This window comes from Zea mays, chromosome 3 (genome assembly GCF_902167145.1).
Source record: "Zea mays cultivar B73 chromosome 3, Zm-B73-REFERENCE-NAM-5.0, whole genome shotgun sequence".
NCBI lineage: Eukaryota > Viridiplantae > Streptophyta > Magnoliopsida > Poales > Poaceae > Zea > Zea mays.
In genome coordinates this window covers 146,338,744-146,356,516 of record NC_050098.1, presented here as the reverse complement: position 1 = coordinate 146,356,516, position 17,773 = coordinate 146,338,744, and the positions used below count along the sequence as shown (strand labels likewise).

Below are 17,773 nucleotides of genomic sequence, written 5' to 3'. Positions count from 1 at the left end.
CAAGTCTTCTAGACCTCTGTAATTCTAAAAAATTCCCTTCATTGTAAACTAAATTTAGAGGGGGTAACTAATTTATTAGGTAGGCAAGAAACCTTCCCTTTTGATTTAAAGTGATTAGTTTTTTTTCAACGCGATACGATATTAAGGTCATGACACACAAGTATAAAACACCCAACTTTGCATTCTCATCCCATCTTTTAGTAACATGCATGGGAGAGCTTTGCGTCAATCTCAACCTCCTCGTCCTCTTCTAAAGTTCGTGATATAATCGGAGAGAGAGATTTAGCATATAGTGAAAGTATGTCCACTTCTATGTTCTTGATGGAAACAATTGAATTTAATACTTCATAATCGTTTCTACCAAGACGGATTCCAACATTATTTAAGTTAGAAGCAATAACTTTAGGCTTAAAAGTAATAAAGAAGAACTCAATGTTTTCCAAATTACGCTTGGCTCCTAAGCGCTGAGCCTTGCTCATAATATCCTCATCGAAATCTATCCTCCTGCTAGTTACCAAATTCTCCACAGCAATTGTTGGCCCAGTCTTTGACCTTTGAGTAAGAATTATTTTTGGACCATTCTTGTAGAGTAATCAAGACAATATTGTCTGTCTGAGCCAACAGTTCAAGCGCATGTGCCATTTCAAAAAAATCATGTTAGCTCTTATATTAAATGTTTTGCACAGATGTTGTAGTGCAATTCGAGGTACCTCAATAAAAGGAGGTAAAAAATCAGAGGTCCCACATTTTTGTGTATCAAGAGTATGATCAGGAAGGCTCGACTCTAGGGCTTTGACACGTACTGGAACAGACGAAGGTTCAAAGAAAATATTTCTTTTTGTATGAAGAAGAGAAGAAAAAGTCTCATCTGTTGACATATTTAAGGAAGTAAAAGAAATATCAGCTGTTGCTAGGGGAGAAGTCATTTGATTCAGATTCTCAGAAGGAGCAACATCCCCTTGTGTCATTTGTTGCTGGCCCCCAATAGAACCAAGAAGGAGATTGAGAAAAGACATCTAGCATCTGCTGTTGTATTTCCTGTTATAAACATTTGGCATCCGACACTAGCAGCAACAGTCCCCAAGTTAGACACTAAATTAGTCACTGAACCTTGAAGCAAAAAGTTCGGTGTTTCTGTTGTTGAACAAGACAAAGAAGCTGAGTCTGCATTGGAGTAAACCCCTAGATATTTTGTCCTTCTTGAGCAGCGACCAAAGGAGGTAAAGCTACATCCCAAAAGTTAGTAGGTTCACTATCCTTGTTCATGAGAATCAACTATCCTTGTTCATAAGAAAAAGTCAGGTGATGCTGCGCAGCCTGCCGAATTTGGGAACCAAATTGCGCAGAATGTTGTTTATGAGAATCACTATCCTTGTTCTCTTGGGGATTACCATCATTGTCCATAGATTTATCTTCCATCTCAGTATCTTGAAAGGCAGCCTCATTCTTGTGTAGATAATCATTAAGACTATCAAAGTCCTCATCTTGCTGATCATCATCTCCTTTACCTTTCTTTACCTCTTGCTTATAATCCTTCCAAACACCATCTTTGCACACTTTGTCAACTTTAAAATAAATTTCATACAACCCTTCTCCTACCGCAATATCTGTCGATTCAGGAATACTATCAACATCAGTCACTCCCACTAGAATCCTGACAATACCCATCTTTCTAGTGTATCGCAAATTGACCTTTTGGGTAGCACCTATAATAGTGCCAACCGCCCAAAGTGGAAGAAATGATCTCATCTCAAAGGGTACTCCATGTTGGGGACCTTCGGCATCCGAAGGTCCTCAAAAACAGGATTTAATAGTATTTCTGGAGTATAATGTGTGAACAGGTATCTTCGGACTCAAGTCGGCATCACAGTAGACCGGAATAATACGAAGGTTGGTGCAGCGCCGAAGGTGTAAGCAGGAAAGCTTCGGTGTGACAGCAGAAGGTGGAACCGACTTAAAGATGAAAAGGCTATTTAGACCTCGACAGATTACTATAGAATTATTATCAAGTGTAAAGGGCATGAATGTAATTTTGTGTGGGTTGTGTCCCGCGCTTATAAATAGGTGAACAGTACCCCCGTACTGGAAGCGCTGACTCGGCATTCGCTTTTTGCGTCACGCTTGTACTATCATCTATTTCCAGTTGAAGGTACACTTGTAATTCAACGATATTTCTGTTTATGCTTAATAATAATATATAGTTGTTCATGTTCTTATTTATATTCCTTACATTTCATCCTTCGTCATTATATAATGAATTTATGAAGGTATACCCTTCATAACCTTCGTCCGAAAACCATTATACCCTAAGGGAAATAATGTTTCGAAGGACGAAGGACTTTAACGATTAACATTTTCTATGTTGCCTTGTTCTTAACTCATAGCATTTGAGAACAAGTCCCCAACATTGGCGCCCACCTCCGGTGAACTCACTTCCACTCTTTGAAGTTTTTTGAACACCTTCGGCGATCATAAATCTTCGTTATGGCGCCGAAGAAAGCTTCAGCGACTGGGGCTGCAACTCTGCAACCACTGGACCACAATCAGGAGACAGTCTCCCTGCGGGAGGCCCGAAGCCAGAAAAGGAAGGCTGTCAGTCCGACACCACCGGAGGACGAGATAGATCAAGAAATCAGAGATATGGAGATGCTTCATCAACAAGTACAGAGGAAGAAAGAAAAGATGGCCAGGCTAGCTGAACTGCAGAGGCAGATAGACGAAGCCTCTGAAGAAGTTCGTCATCTTGCTCAAGATGAGCAACACCGAAGGCCTCAGCACCAAGACCTTCATCAGGAGGGTTTTCCCAACGAAGATGACTGGTATGACAATTTCCATCATGGGAATTTTGTTTTTGATGATGCTTCTCCTCTGTCCGCTGAGCTGCAGGCTACACCTTGGCCTCCGTCCTACAAGCCGCCTCAGCTTCCCGTATTCGATGGCCACTCAGACCCGAAGCAGTTTTTGATGAGCTACGAAGCAACAGTATCTTCGTATGGTGGCAATGCTTCAGTCATGGCCAAATCTTTCGTTATGGCTGTCAGGAGTGTTGCTCAAACCTGGTATTCCTCCCTTCGACCAGGAACGATCACTTCATGGCAGAAGCTGAAGGACTTGTTGTTAACTAGCTTCCAAGGGTTTCAGACGAAGCCGGTCACTGCTCAGGCTTTGTTCCAGTGCACCCAGGATCACGAAGAATACCTTCAGGCGTATGTCCGAAGGTTCTTGCGTCTGAGGGCACAGGCACCAACGGTGCCCAATGAAATTGTCATTGAGGCCATGATCAAGGGGCTTCGGCCAGGACCGTCAGCTCAGTACTTCGCTAGGAAGCCCCCTCAAACTTTGGAGAAGCTGCTCCAGAAGATGGACGAGTACATTCGGGCCGATAATGATTTTCGCCAAAGAAGGGAGGAGGCCTTCAGGTTTTCTGAAATGACCAGGGGCTTCGGAGGGAGGTTCTACCCGAGGCATGTTAGATCAATTCATAACTCTACACAAAATGATGATAGAGGGAGCCAACAGCAAAGGCCACAATGTTCCTCGCAGGCTTCGGGGCAACAGCAAGGCTCCTTCCGACCACCAGCTCCAAGGGGCAGAGGCGCCAGGGGCTTCGGAGGAAGGTTTGGTGATCAACCAAGAAGAATCTTTTGCTTATTCTGTGGTGAGAACAAAGGTCATACCACCAGGATGTGCCATGTTACCATCCAGAAGCAAAAAGAAATAGCCGAAGCGGCAGCACAGCAGGCTCAGCCGAAGCAGGTCATGCACACTGCTTCGTATCATTCGCCTTATATCCCAGAGTACGTAGGCAATCACCCTGCAGTTTCTGTTGCTTCGGCGAGTCAACCTCAGGCTTCCTGGCAACAACCTCCGCCTCCACCACCGCTGCAACAAGGCCAGCAGCCAGAAGGGAGCCAATATGCTCCACACCAAAGGGACTTCAGAGAGCAGTCCGAAGCTCGCACAGTCAACAGCACTGTGCCAGAGTCAAAGCACATCTATTGACAAATATCCTACCTTAATAGCAATCTTTTACATTCAGTTTCATTTTCTGTAATAAAGGACATTGTTTAGGTTTCATGAAAATAGTTTCGTCGATTCCCACAATGAAAATATATTTTCTTCACAGGCTTAAATTGTTGAAAGACTTGTGACAGCAAAGAGGGCCTTCGCACTATTGAAAATTCTTCGAAGTAACAAAAAGTCGTTCTAAGGAACGCAGAGTAAGTTTGCCGAAGTCGCAAAAAGCCGCTCCAGAGGGAGCGCAGTGTAAGTTTTCTGCTCCAAAGTCGTTCCAAAGGGAATGCAGAGCATACAGCGAAAAGTCAACGCTGATACCGCCTAAGTAAAAGGCGAAGCGCGAAAAGTCAACGCGAATACCGCTGAAAGTAAAAGGTGAAGAAGCTCCTAAGGGAGGCTTACAGCGAAAAATAAACGCTGATTCCGCTAAAGTAAAAGGCGAAGAAGCTCCTAAGGGAGGCTTGTAAAAATTATGTGTTTTATTGCAGGGATGCGTGTGCATCTTCGGAATACGCATCGCATCACATAACATAACATCATCACATCATGTTGCATGGCATAAGCATCATACATCATGTTGCATATGGCACAAAAGGTGGACACAATATCAATCTACAGAAGAACGTTTTGAAGAAAGGGAAAAATCATAATGTCACAAGGAGATACATTATCGATCTTCGGAGGTGTAGCTTCGGAAAATATTTTCACGAAGCCTGGATATTATTCATCAGAACACTGGATATTGTTGAAAAATTCTTCTTCACGAAGCATGAAAAGAAGGGAAGGTGTTTTTTCGTCAAAGACTCAAAAGCGGTACGTGTAAAGTTTCATGCATCGTAAAGAATTAAGCAAGAAAAACAGGTATATTACATTCAGGGTTACAAAATGTTACAATATATATTACATTTCAGAAGTTTTTACAATAATACTTAATCCTCTCTCAAGACGACTTCTGCAGCCTCGTTTAGAAGTCGATTGACGACTTCGTCCATAATAGCTTCAGCCATCTCTTTTATTTCGTCGTCTCCTTTCGGCTGAGTGTCCGAAGGGGCTTTAGCAGAATCTGAAGTAGAACAGGGTACGGCTACATTGCTATGACAAATTGCAAACGAATCTTAAAACCTAAAATTACAGCACAATGAAAACTATTAGATAATAACTAATTGACCTTCGGGCTCTGCGCTCTTCTCAGCAGCCTCAGCTACTTCTCTAGCATCGTGAATGCCCTTTTCGCTTCTTTGAATAATCTCTCGAGCCATTTCCCGGCCACCATTATCCCAGATATCGGTGAAAAATTTTTCACCAACCATGCTAGCTTCGGCCGATGGATCCCTTGCATCTTCGAAGGAAAAAGCACCTTCGGATTGCGCTAGAATCTTTACATGTTCGCAGCCTTTTTTCTCTAGAATAGTGGCAATTCCTCTAGCACCCGAGAAGGCACATATATCTCCACGGCTATTTAAAATTTCTTCGAAGGCTTCAGCTTCGTGGTCGATCCATTCGATGGGGCCTTCGGGATTGCCTCTCGTAAAGTTTTCCTCACTTGAGAATGCGCCGACCTTGGCGAAGCTAGCCTTTAGCTTCTTAACACATTCTATAGATTTGTTATAGCATCTCTTTTTGGACGACCGAAGCTCTTCAACAGTTCCTTCTAGGTGATCTGCTCATTGGTCGCTGAGTTCTCGCTTTGTTTCTTCAAGTATACGTTCTTCCTTGGCTCTGGCCAGTTGTTTCCGAAGATCTTCAAGTTCGTGTTTATGAGCTTCAGCTTGACCTCTAAAAACAGCTTCGTCTTCCTTTATTTTATTTATCAATGAGTGTAATATTTTATCTTTCTCGAGACCTTCGTTCCTCAGTTCAATTACTTCGGAACGAAGGTTGCTCAGGGCTATAGTACACCCTTCGTCTTCAGCATCTTTCTGTGCCCTGAGGGCATTGCTAAGTAGCAGGCCCTGCAAAGAGAAATATGTGTGTGTCAATAGATTTAAACAAACGAAAAATTTTGGTCTCAACAAAAAATGCAAAGATTCCATTTGTTGCACCTTCAAGCTATTATACGCCAGGCTGTCGGCCAAATCATTTTTCGATAGCACCGAGAGCCCGTCTTCCGGTGTTGGGAATCCGAAGCTCTTGCTCATCTCCCGACAGACAGAAATCTCTTTGCTGTCAGGGAGACAATACAAAAAGTCTTCTTCTCCACTGCCATTGAATATTAATGCCCCCATTGGATACTTCAGTTTTTGGGCGTAAAGTCGGGCCTCTTGTTTTTCTTTTTCTGATAGTTGTTTCCCCGAAGCATGGCGAATAATATAATCAAGGACTTTGGGAGATGCTTCGGGGGTAGCAGCACTGATTTCTTCAACAAAAGTTGGCTCTGCAATTTTTTCTTCCTCGAATTCCAGGGATTTTATTTTCGTGGGTTCTGAGGACCCAGCTTCGGCTTCAGTTTCTTGTTCTGGAGCTTTAGTATCAGAGATTTCAGTTTTTTCTTCGGGGATGACAGCAGTCTCCTTCGGAGGTGTGTTTGAAGATTTAATTGTCTCCAGAACATCTAGCACGTTGACCATTCTCTTCCTTTTCGGAGTCACTGTTGGCACCTTTTGGTTTTTTACTGCTTCAATATTTGCTGCAGGACTCAAAATTTCTGATGTTTTTGATCCCTCAGTTGCTTCTTTCACTGTGGACGGCGCTTCGGCCTTCTCTTTCGTTTCTGATAACAAAATCTTTGATTGTTCCAATTCTATTTTTGTCGGCACTTCGGCCGTTTCTGGGACTTCTGGCAGCAGGGTTGGCTCGGTTGGTTTTTCAGCTTCGGTGGCCGAAGAGGTTTCTCCGGTAAATTCAGGCACCGAAGCTGGTTCAATATAGCGCGGCCGATGTGTGAGGACCTTTATCTTTTTTCTTTTCGGTTCTGGCTCGCTAGGAGCAGTTGCAACTTCTTCTTTTGCAGAGGTTGGGTTTTTTCTCTTTTGCCTTCGAATGGGATAGCAATAGTCAGGGTAGACGAACCCGATTGCATCAAATACCCGATTTAGCCTCTTCTTTTTTCGGCCTCCGAAGGCTGCTGACATTGCAGTGTCTTCGGCCTTCGAATAAGCCCCAAGCAGTTCATCACTTAAATTTTCAATGCTTTTTAACTAGTCATCATCTGGCTCAACGAACTTATCTCCAAATTTAAAAGTGTACTTCAATCTGATAAGTCCACCTTCGTCGGCCTCTTTTATGGTTTCCTGTGGCATTTCCCATTTCTCCGCGAGCGGCCATACCCTGAAGGCAATATGCTCTTGTACTAAGTCTCTCGTTCCAATAAAAGAACAGATAACGCCGAAGGCCCTCTGGCATTCTTCGGCAGCTTCATTCATTTCAACCTTCGGCCTCCGAAGGCCGAAGCTTTGCCAAATAGGGCGCATAATTATACCTTTGATATCTTCTCGTACTGTCAGATCATTCTTCACATAAAACCATTCTGTCATCCAGTCTCCGGGCCATCTCTTCCGAAAGGTTGGCACGGGGCAGCTTGACCCGGACCGAGAAACGAAACTGTAGCAGCCAAAATTATTGTGATACTGTTCCTTACCCCAAGGTTTTGTTTCATATGATAATTCATGTATATTGCAGAAGCTTTTTGCGTCAGGCTTCAGACCTTGGCTTCTCACGGCCCACACGAAGATATTCAGCCTTATAATTGCCTCGGGGGTAAGTTGATGGAGATAGACTTCGAATATTTTTAGCACCTCTACAACGAAGCTGCTCAAAGGAAATCGCAGTCCAGCTTTCAAAAAGCTTCGGTACACTACGACTTCATTCTCTTCAGGGTGTGGGCAAGTTTTTTCCCCTTCGTCGGCCCTCACAATGGACAAATCCCGGAAATACCTTCCTCTCATGTTGATAAGATGATTCTCTTTGATAGTCGATTTACCATAAACTGAATGGCTTGGTCGCCAGGGACGATCTTCGGAGTCTTCACCACCACTGTCCACATCATAGCTGTCACTGTCACCAGTATCTTCAGACAAACCTTCCAGAATCTCCTTGGTAATTTTTTCTGTGTTGGTCTTTGACATCGATATGAGAAACCCCAAGTTTTTCTCTTCGTCGAGGCTCAGCTTCATCTCAGCAGCAGTCTTCTTATCTTCAGATATCTTCGGAGACACTAAAAAACTATTTTCAAAGCCGAAGCTTCAAAACAAACAGCTTAGCAAATCGTAGTGCACAAGAGCTAAAAATTGAGTGAGCGGGAGCAGTTGGCCAGAGAGCGTGTCAAATGAGTTTGCGGTATGGCCGTATTTATACGCCAAGTGCGTTGAAAATTGAAAGACCCCGCTTGTCAGTGAATGTTGCTATTCTAGCAAAGGGAAGGTGTTTTTTCGGACCTTCGGCGTAAAGCCTTCGTCCATGTCGCAATCTAAATTTATTATTTTAAACAAATTATTATTGCGAGGGGCTACTGTTGGGGACCTTCGGCATCCGAAGGTCCTCAAAAACAGGATTTAATAGTATTTCTGGAGTATAATGTGTGAACAGGTATCTTCGGACTCAAGTCAGCATCACAGTAGACCGGAATAATACGAAGGTTGGTGCAGCGCCGAAGGTGTAAGCAGGAAAGCTTCGGCGTGACAGCAGAAGGTGGAACCGACTTAAAGATGAAAAGGCTATTTAGACCTCGACAGATTACTATAGAATTATTATCAAGTGTAAAGGGCATGAATGTAATTTTGTGTGGGTTGTGTCCCGCGCTTATAAATAGGTGAACAGTACCCCCGTACTGGACACGCTGACTCGGCATTCGCTTTTTGCGTCACGCTTGTACTATCATCTATTTCCAGTTGAAGGTACACTTGTAATTCAACGATATTTCTGTTTATGCTTAATAATAATATATAGTTGTTCATGTTCTTATTTATATTCCTTACATTTCATCCTTCGTCATTATATAATGAATTTATGAAGGTATACCCTTCATAACCTTCGTCCGAAAACCATTATACCCTAAGGGAAATAATGTTTCGAAGGACGAAGGACTTTAACGATTAACATTTTCTATGTTGCCTTGTTCTTAACTCATAGCATTTGAGAACAAGTTCCCAACACTCCATATACATTAACCCATACCTTATGCAAGTATTGGACATGCTCAATTTTTAGATCCAACTCTTGAATAACCATGACCCCTTCGCCTCAAGCAGTGTGTACATATTTCATAGCAATCATATGCTGAAGCTCAACCTTGCAGGAAAAAGGTACCACAAATCCATCGGCATGATGTTGGACAGACCAAGTCCAATTCACTGGAATAAGACGTGCCAATTCTGCTTTCACCAAATCTGGGGTAATGTTTCCTTCCTTAACAGAAATAAAAGTTGTGGCATTGTCTTTTTTTGGGTGTCATCCCATTGGCGCCGCAAGTGGGAATTTGGAAAAAACCAGAATCACCTACTGCAAAACCACACAAGAGTGCATGCGGCTTAGGGCCATTGAACATCGGACAATCCTACGATGTGTGATCCATGTCACAAATTTCGCAGCACAACTCTTCTTTGTGTTTCTTTCCTTGATCACCAGCTAGTGTACCATTAGCAGTCGCATGCTTCTTCTCTTATTCGACTCCAGCCCAAAATGATCCCACTTTACTGGATTCAGCGAAGTCTTGAGGGAATGCACTGTCCGATCCACGGAACGACCTTCCTCCAAGACGACCTCCCCGACTGCGTTAAGTCCCAGGACCCCGATCCTCTCTTGGGCCACGACCCCGAGGATGTCGATGACCCCCGAAGTACTACCGATTTGTCGCCTCCTCGCGCCTGGGTTGGAAGCGGCGATCAACCTCCTTCCAAGTTGTTGCCTTACCATCCCCCATTGCCCCTCCACCAGCCATAAGAACTTGGGCGTAACTTCTGTGGGGGGATACAAAACTCTAGAATGGCGGCAGGTGATGGTGGAATAGGGAGGATCGGTCGGAGGTTTTAGGTCGGACGTGCACTCGTAGACGAAGCGTGTAAAGCCCTATATTTTGAGCAGCCCAAGTTTGAGAAAGAGGGCCACTTGAATGAGAGCTTGGCCCATTCTGAATAAGAATCGTAGGTGATTGAGCCAATTCAAACCGAGTAAAATTTGAAAAGGGCGAAAATTTCGAATCAGACTGAAGCAAAGGAAGAATCGTTGCCTTCCTCGACGATCCTCGCGACTGCAAGTCCTATCAATGACGTCGCCAATTGTGAGACACGGCGAGATCCGTGGTTTAGGAAGCAGACCACACCACGGCTTCATAGCCAATGGTGAAGAAAAACCATATGCAGCTAGCTTCTTTACATCTGAATGAGAAGTTGATAGCTAAGACTTGCGACAGATCTCCCATTCGGCCTCAGAGTAACCGGCCGCTAGGAAGGACGCTCGAAGATCCTTCCAGCAAATGGAAGATGAATACATCCGCAGCGTCACGCTCCGCCTACGAAGCCTTGCAAAATAATCCTCACCTTTCTTGGCCAAAAAAATGCTCCTTTGCTATTTGTTCTTCTCTGCGGATTGCAACCTGCCTCAATCGAGTGCTACGATGGGCCTCCGCCCACCGGAAGCGATGACGTACCTGGACGCCTCCATGCTTTTCGTCTTCGCTCGAGAGCGATCCAGCCGACGCGTCGATGGAGGTTGCATCGATGGCGGACTGGTCCCCTTCACCGCGCCCACGGACGACCAGCACCATCGTTTCCACGACGCGAACAACAGACACCCTTGTTGCCTTGTTGGTTTCTGCGGTGTTATTTCACAATTCACATGTTTTTTAGTGTCTAGCAAAATGACAAAGATGCTATTCGGCCTATACAACGAGATAGGCCCTACGACTATAGAAGTCCAAATGGACGGGCCGTGCCGACCTGGCCCGAGCACGGCTAGGCCCGACACGGATTAGGATCGTGTCGGCCCAGCCCGGATTATCTAGTGGGTCGTGCCGTACCGGCTCATGGGCCCTGAGCGAGGCCCAAGCATGGCTCGATAGGATAAAATCGTACCGGGTCGGCCCACGGCCCGACGGGCCTAACGGGTCCATAACAATATATGACGTTTAAATGATAAAAATATACTAAAAATATGTATTTTAAGGGTTTAAACCATATTTATTAGCTCTAAACATTTATTTACACCCACATAACCAACAAAAACACATGTTTCTTGTGTTTTATACTCTATATTCAAGTATAATATATGTATTTATATGAAAAAAATAGAAAAAAATAAAATTGGGCCGTGCCGGGTCTAGTCCGTCGTGCCATGCCTTCGGCCCAGGCACGGCTCGGTGACCGGACCTGCACGTGCCCAGTTCACTATGTGCCGTGCCGGGCCAAACTCGTGCAGGGTTTCGGGCCGCCCGACAAACCTAGTCCGTTTGGACATCTATACCTACGACCATGTATTTGTAGATAGATCTTAGAGCAACTTCAATAGTTCTCTATAAAAAAGCTTGCTAAAATCATATTTAGCAAGTTAATAAATAGCTATCGGAAGTACAAAATAACTTAGTATGCAATAGTTGCTCATATTTAGGGAGTAGTTCGATTTTAAATCTAGCTTTGGCAGTCCTACCCCTATCAAATCTGGCTGACGGCAAGGTTGAGAACAGAGGATGTCGAGGGCGGAAGAGAAAATGTCGGTCGACATGACCTATGAGGAGTGGTGGTCCGATGGCGCAACCTATGGGACAGTAGGGTCTGACGGTGAAGGAGAAACTTGTGTCACACTCATTTGATCTATCTACCTCATTGTGCTAGAAAGTGGAAAAAAGAGTGTGCTATACCTGGCTACCTCATTGTGTGGGAAAGAGAAAAAATAATCACGCCACTGTGAAAAAATTGACGTCAACATCATTTAGGGAGTTACTATCGAGTTGCTAAATGTGGAGAGTAAATAGAGTTGGATAGCAACTAACTAAATTTAGTAAATCTATTTAGAGAACCATTGGAGAAGCAATTTTCTGCTTACTTCTTATATTTAAGATTTAGAGAATTGTTTAGAGAACCATCGGAGTTGCTCTTAGATACTTAGAATTGTTTATGGAGTCTTTATCATTTTCAAGTTTATGGACTATAAAATATTTATTTCATTATTTCCAAATGGAACGTAGATGTTCACCCATGAGTTTGTGCTTCTCATCTCTTTAGCGTATCGTCGGCCCTTTTATAAGGATTTCCTAAGGTGAGTGTCATGTCATCCTGATATAGTCTCTAGTAGATTGTATTAGGGAAACATGGTGTATCACTTTACCCTAGTAGACATCTAAATGACATTGTATCATTTTCAACAAGTTCCCTATGCTTATACCCATTTTAGATGCGATATGAGAGTGTAACTATATATGGATGACCATCTTCTTAAACACGTATTTGGATACACGATAATATTTAGGTCTATTCTTTCGTCTGATTGTACTTTACGTGTATTTAGATCCTCATTTTATGTATATCTTTGTTACAGTTAGCCTTAATTAATTAAAGAGACAGTACTATGATTATGTTTGGTTCAACTTTTTTCTGACGAGCTTCTTTGAGAATCTAGCTAGGAGAGAATTCTCGCTGTGGAGATAAACTTAGTATCGTAAGAATTACATGCAGGGGAAGATGAAAGAGTCTATGGAGTTTAGGTATATAGAACGTGACAGATTTCTCATATCGTGATAGTCGATTATGTGTTCACGTTAATTTAGATGATTTTCGCTAAAGTGATTCTCATAAAAACGAGTTATAAAGTTAGACGTTTGAGAGTCTACACACCTTATAGTGGCTAAAATTTAGATTTAAACCGAAACAAAGGGACATCAAAGGTGTCTTGAGCCGCAAGAAAGAAAACGAGTGCACATGGGGATAGCAAGCCCTGGCTAGAACTAGAAGCAGCGAGAAGGAAACGCAAGGCATACAGATATGATTACCGAATGGAAGAGATTTATTTATTTATTTTTAGGAAAACATAAATTTTAATAATAGTAATAACACATGTAAACCAAAAAAATATGGGTGTGATAAAATGTTAGTCCGTAGATAAAAATTAGCTTAGCGCAAACAACTTTAGAATATTAGTATTATAATAAGTAAATAAACAAATAAAAGAAAATCGAACGAAGCACATGCCGATTGGAAACGGAATGGCTTAGGATCTCTGGAATGCAAGAATTTTACAGAAATAGTGTAGAAATTTCACAGAAATTAGTTTAAAAGTAAAAACGTAGGATTTAGAAAAATATCCTTTGTTCTAAAGAGAGCCTTAACTTTTTGTGGGTTGGTGAGTTGGGCAGACCGCGTTGCGTTGGACTTTTCTCACCTTCCAACTAACCTGTTTCAATTTGTATTGGGAGCCTTGCCGTGCCGGAATATTCCCCTCCGGCAGCCTCCCTGGCTTCCTCCCCGCGCCGCCCCGCCAACCAAACCCAACGGTGGCACCACCTCTTCCTTCCTCCTCCTTTCCTTCCGCGACAGGAGACCCCCTCGCCCCCGAATTAATTGCAGCTGAAGGAACCCAAGGCGGCATCCATCGATGATGATGCTCACCAAGGAGTTCGCCCTATCGCCGCCGCCAGGTGTCGTGCCGCGCCGGAGGCCGTCGGCGAGGGTCGCACCCACCGCCGCTCGAGGGGGTTCGCCGGTGCCCGACCTATGGCTGCGGACCGCCGCCCCCGTCCCCGCTTCCGCCGCCGCCGGCTTCGCCAGCAGCCACAGCCACGACGGCGACTGCGACCTGGCCATGCTCGTCACCGACTTCCTCGAGAACGGGGCCACCGCCGGTTCCGGAGACTCCCGCAATAGCAGCGACAGTGAATCCGGTCTCCCTGACCTCGCCCACCTCGCGGACACGATCTCGGTACGCCTCACGCCCCTCTTCCCCTACCTGGCTCGTGCTTTCCTTCCATTTCCATTAGCTAGCTTTGCCATGCAAATATGCAATCATGCTTACGGAGTTTCTGTTGATGATTTGATTTGCTTTGACCCTAAACAACCGAACCAATGCCCCCGTGGCTTTGTATGATGTTTGAGATTGATTGCGCACCCAGTCGACATTACTGCTTTATTTACTAGACTAGATGGATACACTACTCTCGTGTAGATCATCACGCTTCAAATTAATTTCTGTTTCTAGTTTTTCACACCACGTGCTGTCATCATCATCATCATCATACATGACACCAAAATTCACCTGTATCCTTACCATAGTGTCTTTCTCGGTCTGTTCAAAACATTGTTCTCCTGCCATCACCTAATGTTTGTGACTTTCATTGCATCGTGCCCTTCTAATATGTCCTTTCAGCCTTACAATTTGCCTCTACATTTGTATGCCTCAACTTACACTACCTGGCCCCTGCACCCTGATTTAGATGTTGAAGCAGGGTGGAGACGAGAAAGAAAACGAGCTGCTCGCCATGGTCCACTCGCTACTCCTCTCTATCCATGAGCCGCAGCTTCAGCCTTTCAAAACAGGCCAATGTGGAGGCAGCTGCATCCGCCATTTGCTTGTCAAGCTCTTGAGATACTCGGGAAACGACGCAGCAGTTTGCACATCCAAATGGCAGGGGTTTGACAAGATACCTGGAGGTACTTGAGATGACAACTTGGCTTATCTATCTATGCTTCCTACTGAGAGAAGAGAGCACCTGATTAAGTACGGTGTTCTAGGCTAAACTGTTTGTGGTTTCCCCAATCAGGTGACTACGAGTACATTGATGTCATAATGCACGGTGATACTACAGCTCCAGAGCGTCTAATCGTTGATATCGACTTCAGAAGCCACTTTGAAATTGCCAGGGCAGTTGATTCTTATGGCACCCTGTTGAATTCGCTCCCAGTGGTCTTTGTTGGCACCCTTCCGCGACTGAAGCAGTTCCTGCATGTGATGGTAGATGCTGCAAAATGGTCCCTGAAGCAAAACTCAATGCCCCTTCCTCCCTGGAGATCCTTGCCTTACCTCCAAGCGAAATGGCAGTCCAAGTATGAGAGGAAAGATTCCATTACCGAGGGAGGCTTCCAGAGCACATCTTCTGATCACGCGCTGTGCATTGGGCACCTGAAGAGGCTGAAAACGTCCCTGCAGTTAGAGCTTGAGACCGCAGGATTACTGATGATGCCAATCAAGGCCAACAAGAAGAGGATGCCAAAGTCATCTGAGAGGCGGAGGCGGCGTTCCCTTCTCAGCTGTTGATTTATGTTCCTTGGACACATAAGAATACTATAAAGGAGAAGGAACAACAGCTTGCTGCTGGCTATTTTTGTTTCCTCAGAAAATGGAGAAATGAGAGGCTTTTTTCATCCGTCCAATACATAATGGTGGAGACTCTTCTTACAGGTTTGGAGTTTACAGATTAGGTAAAACAGAAGGTGGATACTAACAGGCCATGTTAGTGCCAGTTTTTTTTTTTCCTTTTCCCTTTTTGAAGGCACATAAGAAAAGGACGAAGAAAATAGTTTTTTTTGTTTGTTTTAGTTTTTGCTTCTTTCCGGCAGAGATGGATATGCTAGTGGTGAATCTGCTGCACTGCATATGCCACGTACAAGTGAGAGTTAGTATTACAAAATCAAACTTTCCCCGCTATATATTGATTTTTTTGGTGACCCATTTTGGTACTCCAGAAACTGATAGACACGATTGATTGCCGCATTGTAACCGTAGAATGCACAAGTTGGGTGATACGCTTATTGAAGTTGAAGAATATTCGTTGTTCGTTTGTAATTGTAAACTGGTGATAGTGGTTGAGAATGAGAAGTTCTCTGTTCAGGCAGTGTTGGTGCTAGACAGCTAGAGCCTTTAATTTTATGAGAGAAAGAGACTTGTGATGAAGAAGTGAAGGAGCAAGTGGCAGTCAAAGAATGCGTAGAGCATGCGCGGCAGCTGGGCAGGTCCGGTGCCACTGGTGTGTGGACCTGTGGTCAATGCAAGCCCATATTCCCAGTGTTGTGTTGATTCCTTTGTCAACTTGCCAAACAATCATAATTTGATACTTCCCCCTGATTTTGGTTAAATAAATTGTGTGTATGCTGTAGCCGTGGCTGGCCAAAGACGAGTGTTGGCTAATTACTCAATCAGAACTGATGAAATTTTCTATTTCATATCATATCCTTGAATAGCACATTGTCTTCGCTATTCTCTATATAAAGTCTAAAATACTCTCAAATTGTTTATTTATAATTATTCATTTACACAATATTAATCTACTCACGTTGTCCTAAATACACATTCTAGTTTTTTTCTACAACCTTCGTCGGAGGCTTCGTGTCCTGCAAAGTAAGCGTGTGTTTGGTTAGCAGGTCGGAACGGGTTGAACCCGCATCAACCCTTGTTTGGTTTAAAAGGTTCGCGGGTTAGGTTGGTTCCGGGTCAAAATATTCCTTTAAGATGCGGGTTCTAGGGATTCCTCAAAAACAAGCGAACCCTCCTGTCGGCGTTTCGAGACAGGGGGTCCCTAAGCCGACGAGTGAGTGTGCTGCGTGCCCCAGCCCAGATGGGTCGAGCGCGTGGGCGAGCGCGAAGGGGGGAGAGGCGAGGTGGCCGGAGTCGAGCGTGAGAGAGGTGGAAGTCCCGTGGCCTTCGTGTTCGTCCCGCGCCCAGGTCAGGTGCGCTTGCAGTAGGGGGGTTACAAGCGTCCACGCGGGTGAGGGAAGCGAGCGGCCCCAAGAGAGCGCCTGTCCCGTCCTCGGTCCCGCGCGGCCAACCTTCTCTAAGAAGGCCCTGGTCCTCCCTTTTATAGTCGTAAGGAGAGGATCCAGGTGTACAATGGGGGGTGTAGCAGAGTGCTACGTGTCTAGCGGAGGGAGAGCTAGCGCCCTAGGTACATGCCAATGTGGCAGCCGGAGAGATCTGGGCACCCTGCTGGCGTGATGTCGTGGCTGTCGGAGGTGCGGCGGAGCCTGGCGGAGGGACAGCTGTTGGAGCGGTCGAGTCCCTGCTGACGTCGTCCTGCTTCCGTAAGGGAGCTGGGGGGCCGCCGTCGTCATAGAGCTTGTGGAGCGCCATCATTGCTCCTCCGGCGGAGCTGGCCGGATGGGACGCCGGTCTTGTTCTCCGTGACCCGAGTCGATTCGGGGTAGGATGATGATGGCGCTTCCTGTTGACGTGGCGGTCTGTGCTCTAGGCGGGGCGACGTGGGGGTTCCTCCGAAGCCGAGGTTGAGTCTGCCTTCCGTTGCTGTGGCCGAGCCCGAGCCATGGGGTCGGGCGAGGCGGAAGTCGTTCGGCCGAGGCCAGGGCGGAGTCCGAGCCCTGGGGTCGGGCGAGGCGGAGTTTCGTCGTCTTCCGGGTCTTAGCCCGAGTCCGAGCCCTGGGGTCGGGCGGAGCGGAGTTCGCCGTCTTCCGGGTCTTAGCCCGAGTCCGAGCCCTGGGGTCGGGCGGAGCGGAGTTCGCCGTCTTCCGGGTCTTAGCCCGAGTCCGAGCCCTGGGGTCGGGCGGAGCGAAGTTCGCCGTGGCGCCTTTGGCAAGGCCTGACTGCCTGTCAGACTCACTCTGTCGAGTGGCACTGCAGTCGGAGTGGCGCAGGAGGCGCTGTCCTTCTGTCAGACTGGCCAGTGGAGCGGTGGAGTGACGGCGGTCACTTCGGCTCTGCCGGGGGCGTGTGTCAGGATAAAGGTGTCAGGCCACCTTTGCGTTAAATGCCCCTGCAATTTGGTCAGTCGGTGCGGCGATTTAGTCAAGGTTGCTTCTGAGCGAAGCCAAGGCCTCGGGCGAGCCGGTGACGTGTCCGCCATAAAAAGGGGGCCTCGGGCGAGACGGAAGTCTCTCGAGGTCGGCTG

General features: G+C 45.6%; 1 protein-coding gene across 1 annotated transcript; it reads left to right on the top strand.

Moving 5' to 3' along the window:
• Positions 1-13,318: 13,318 nt before the first annotated feature.
• On the top strand, positions 13,319-15,565 carry LOC100280829 (uncharacterized). The gene is given in 3 exon segments (NM_001153749.1): positions 13,319-13,860; positions 14,372-14,588; positions 14,699-15,565. Coding segments are annotated over 3 exon segments (1,035 nt in total). The 5' UTR covers positions 13,319-13,536; the 3' UTR covers positions 15,193-15,565.
• Positions 15,566-17,773: the final 2,208 nt, after the last annotated feature.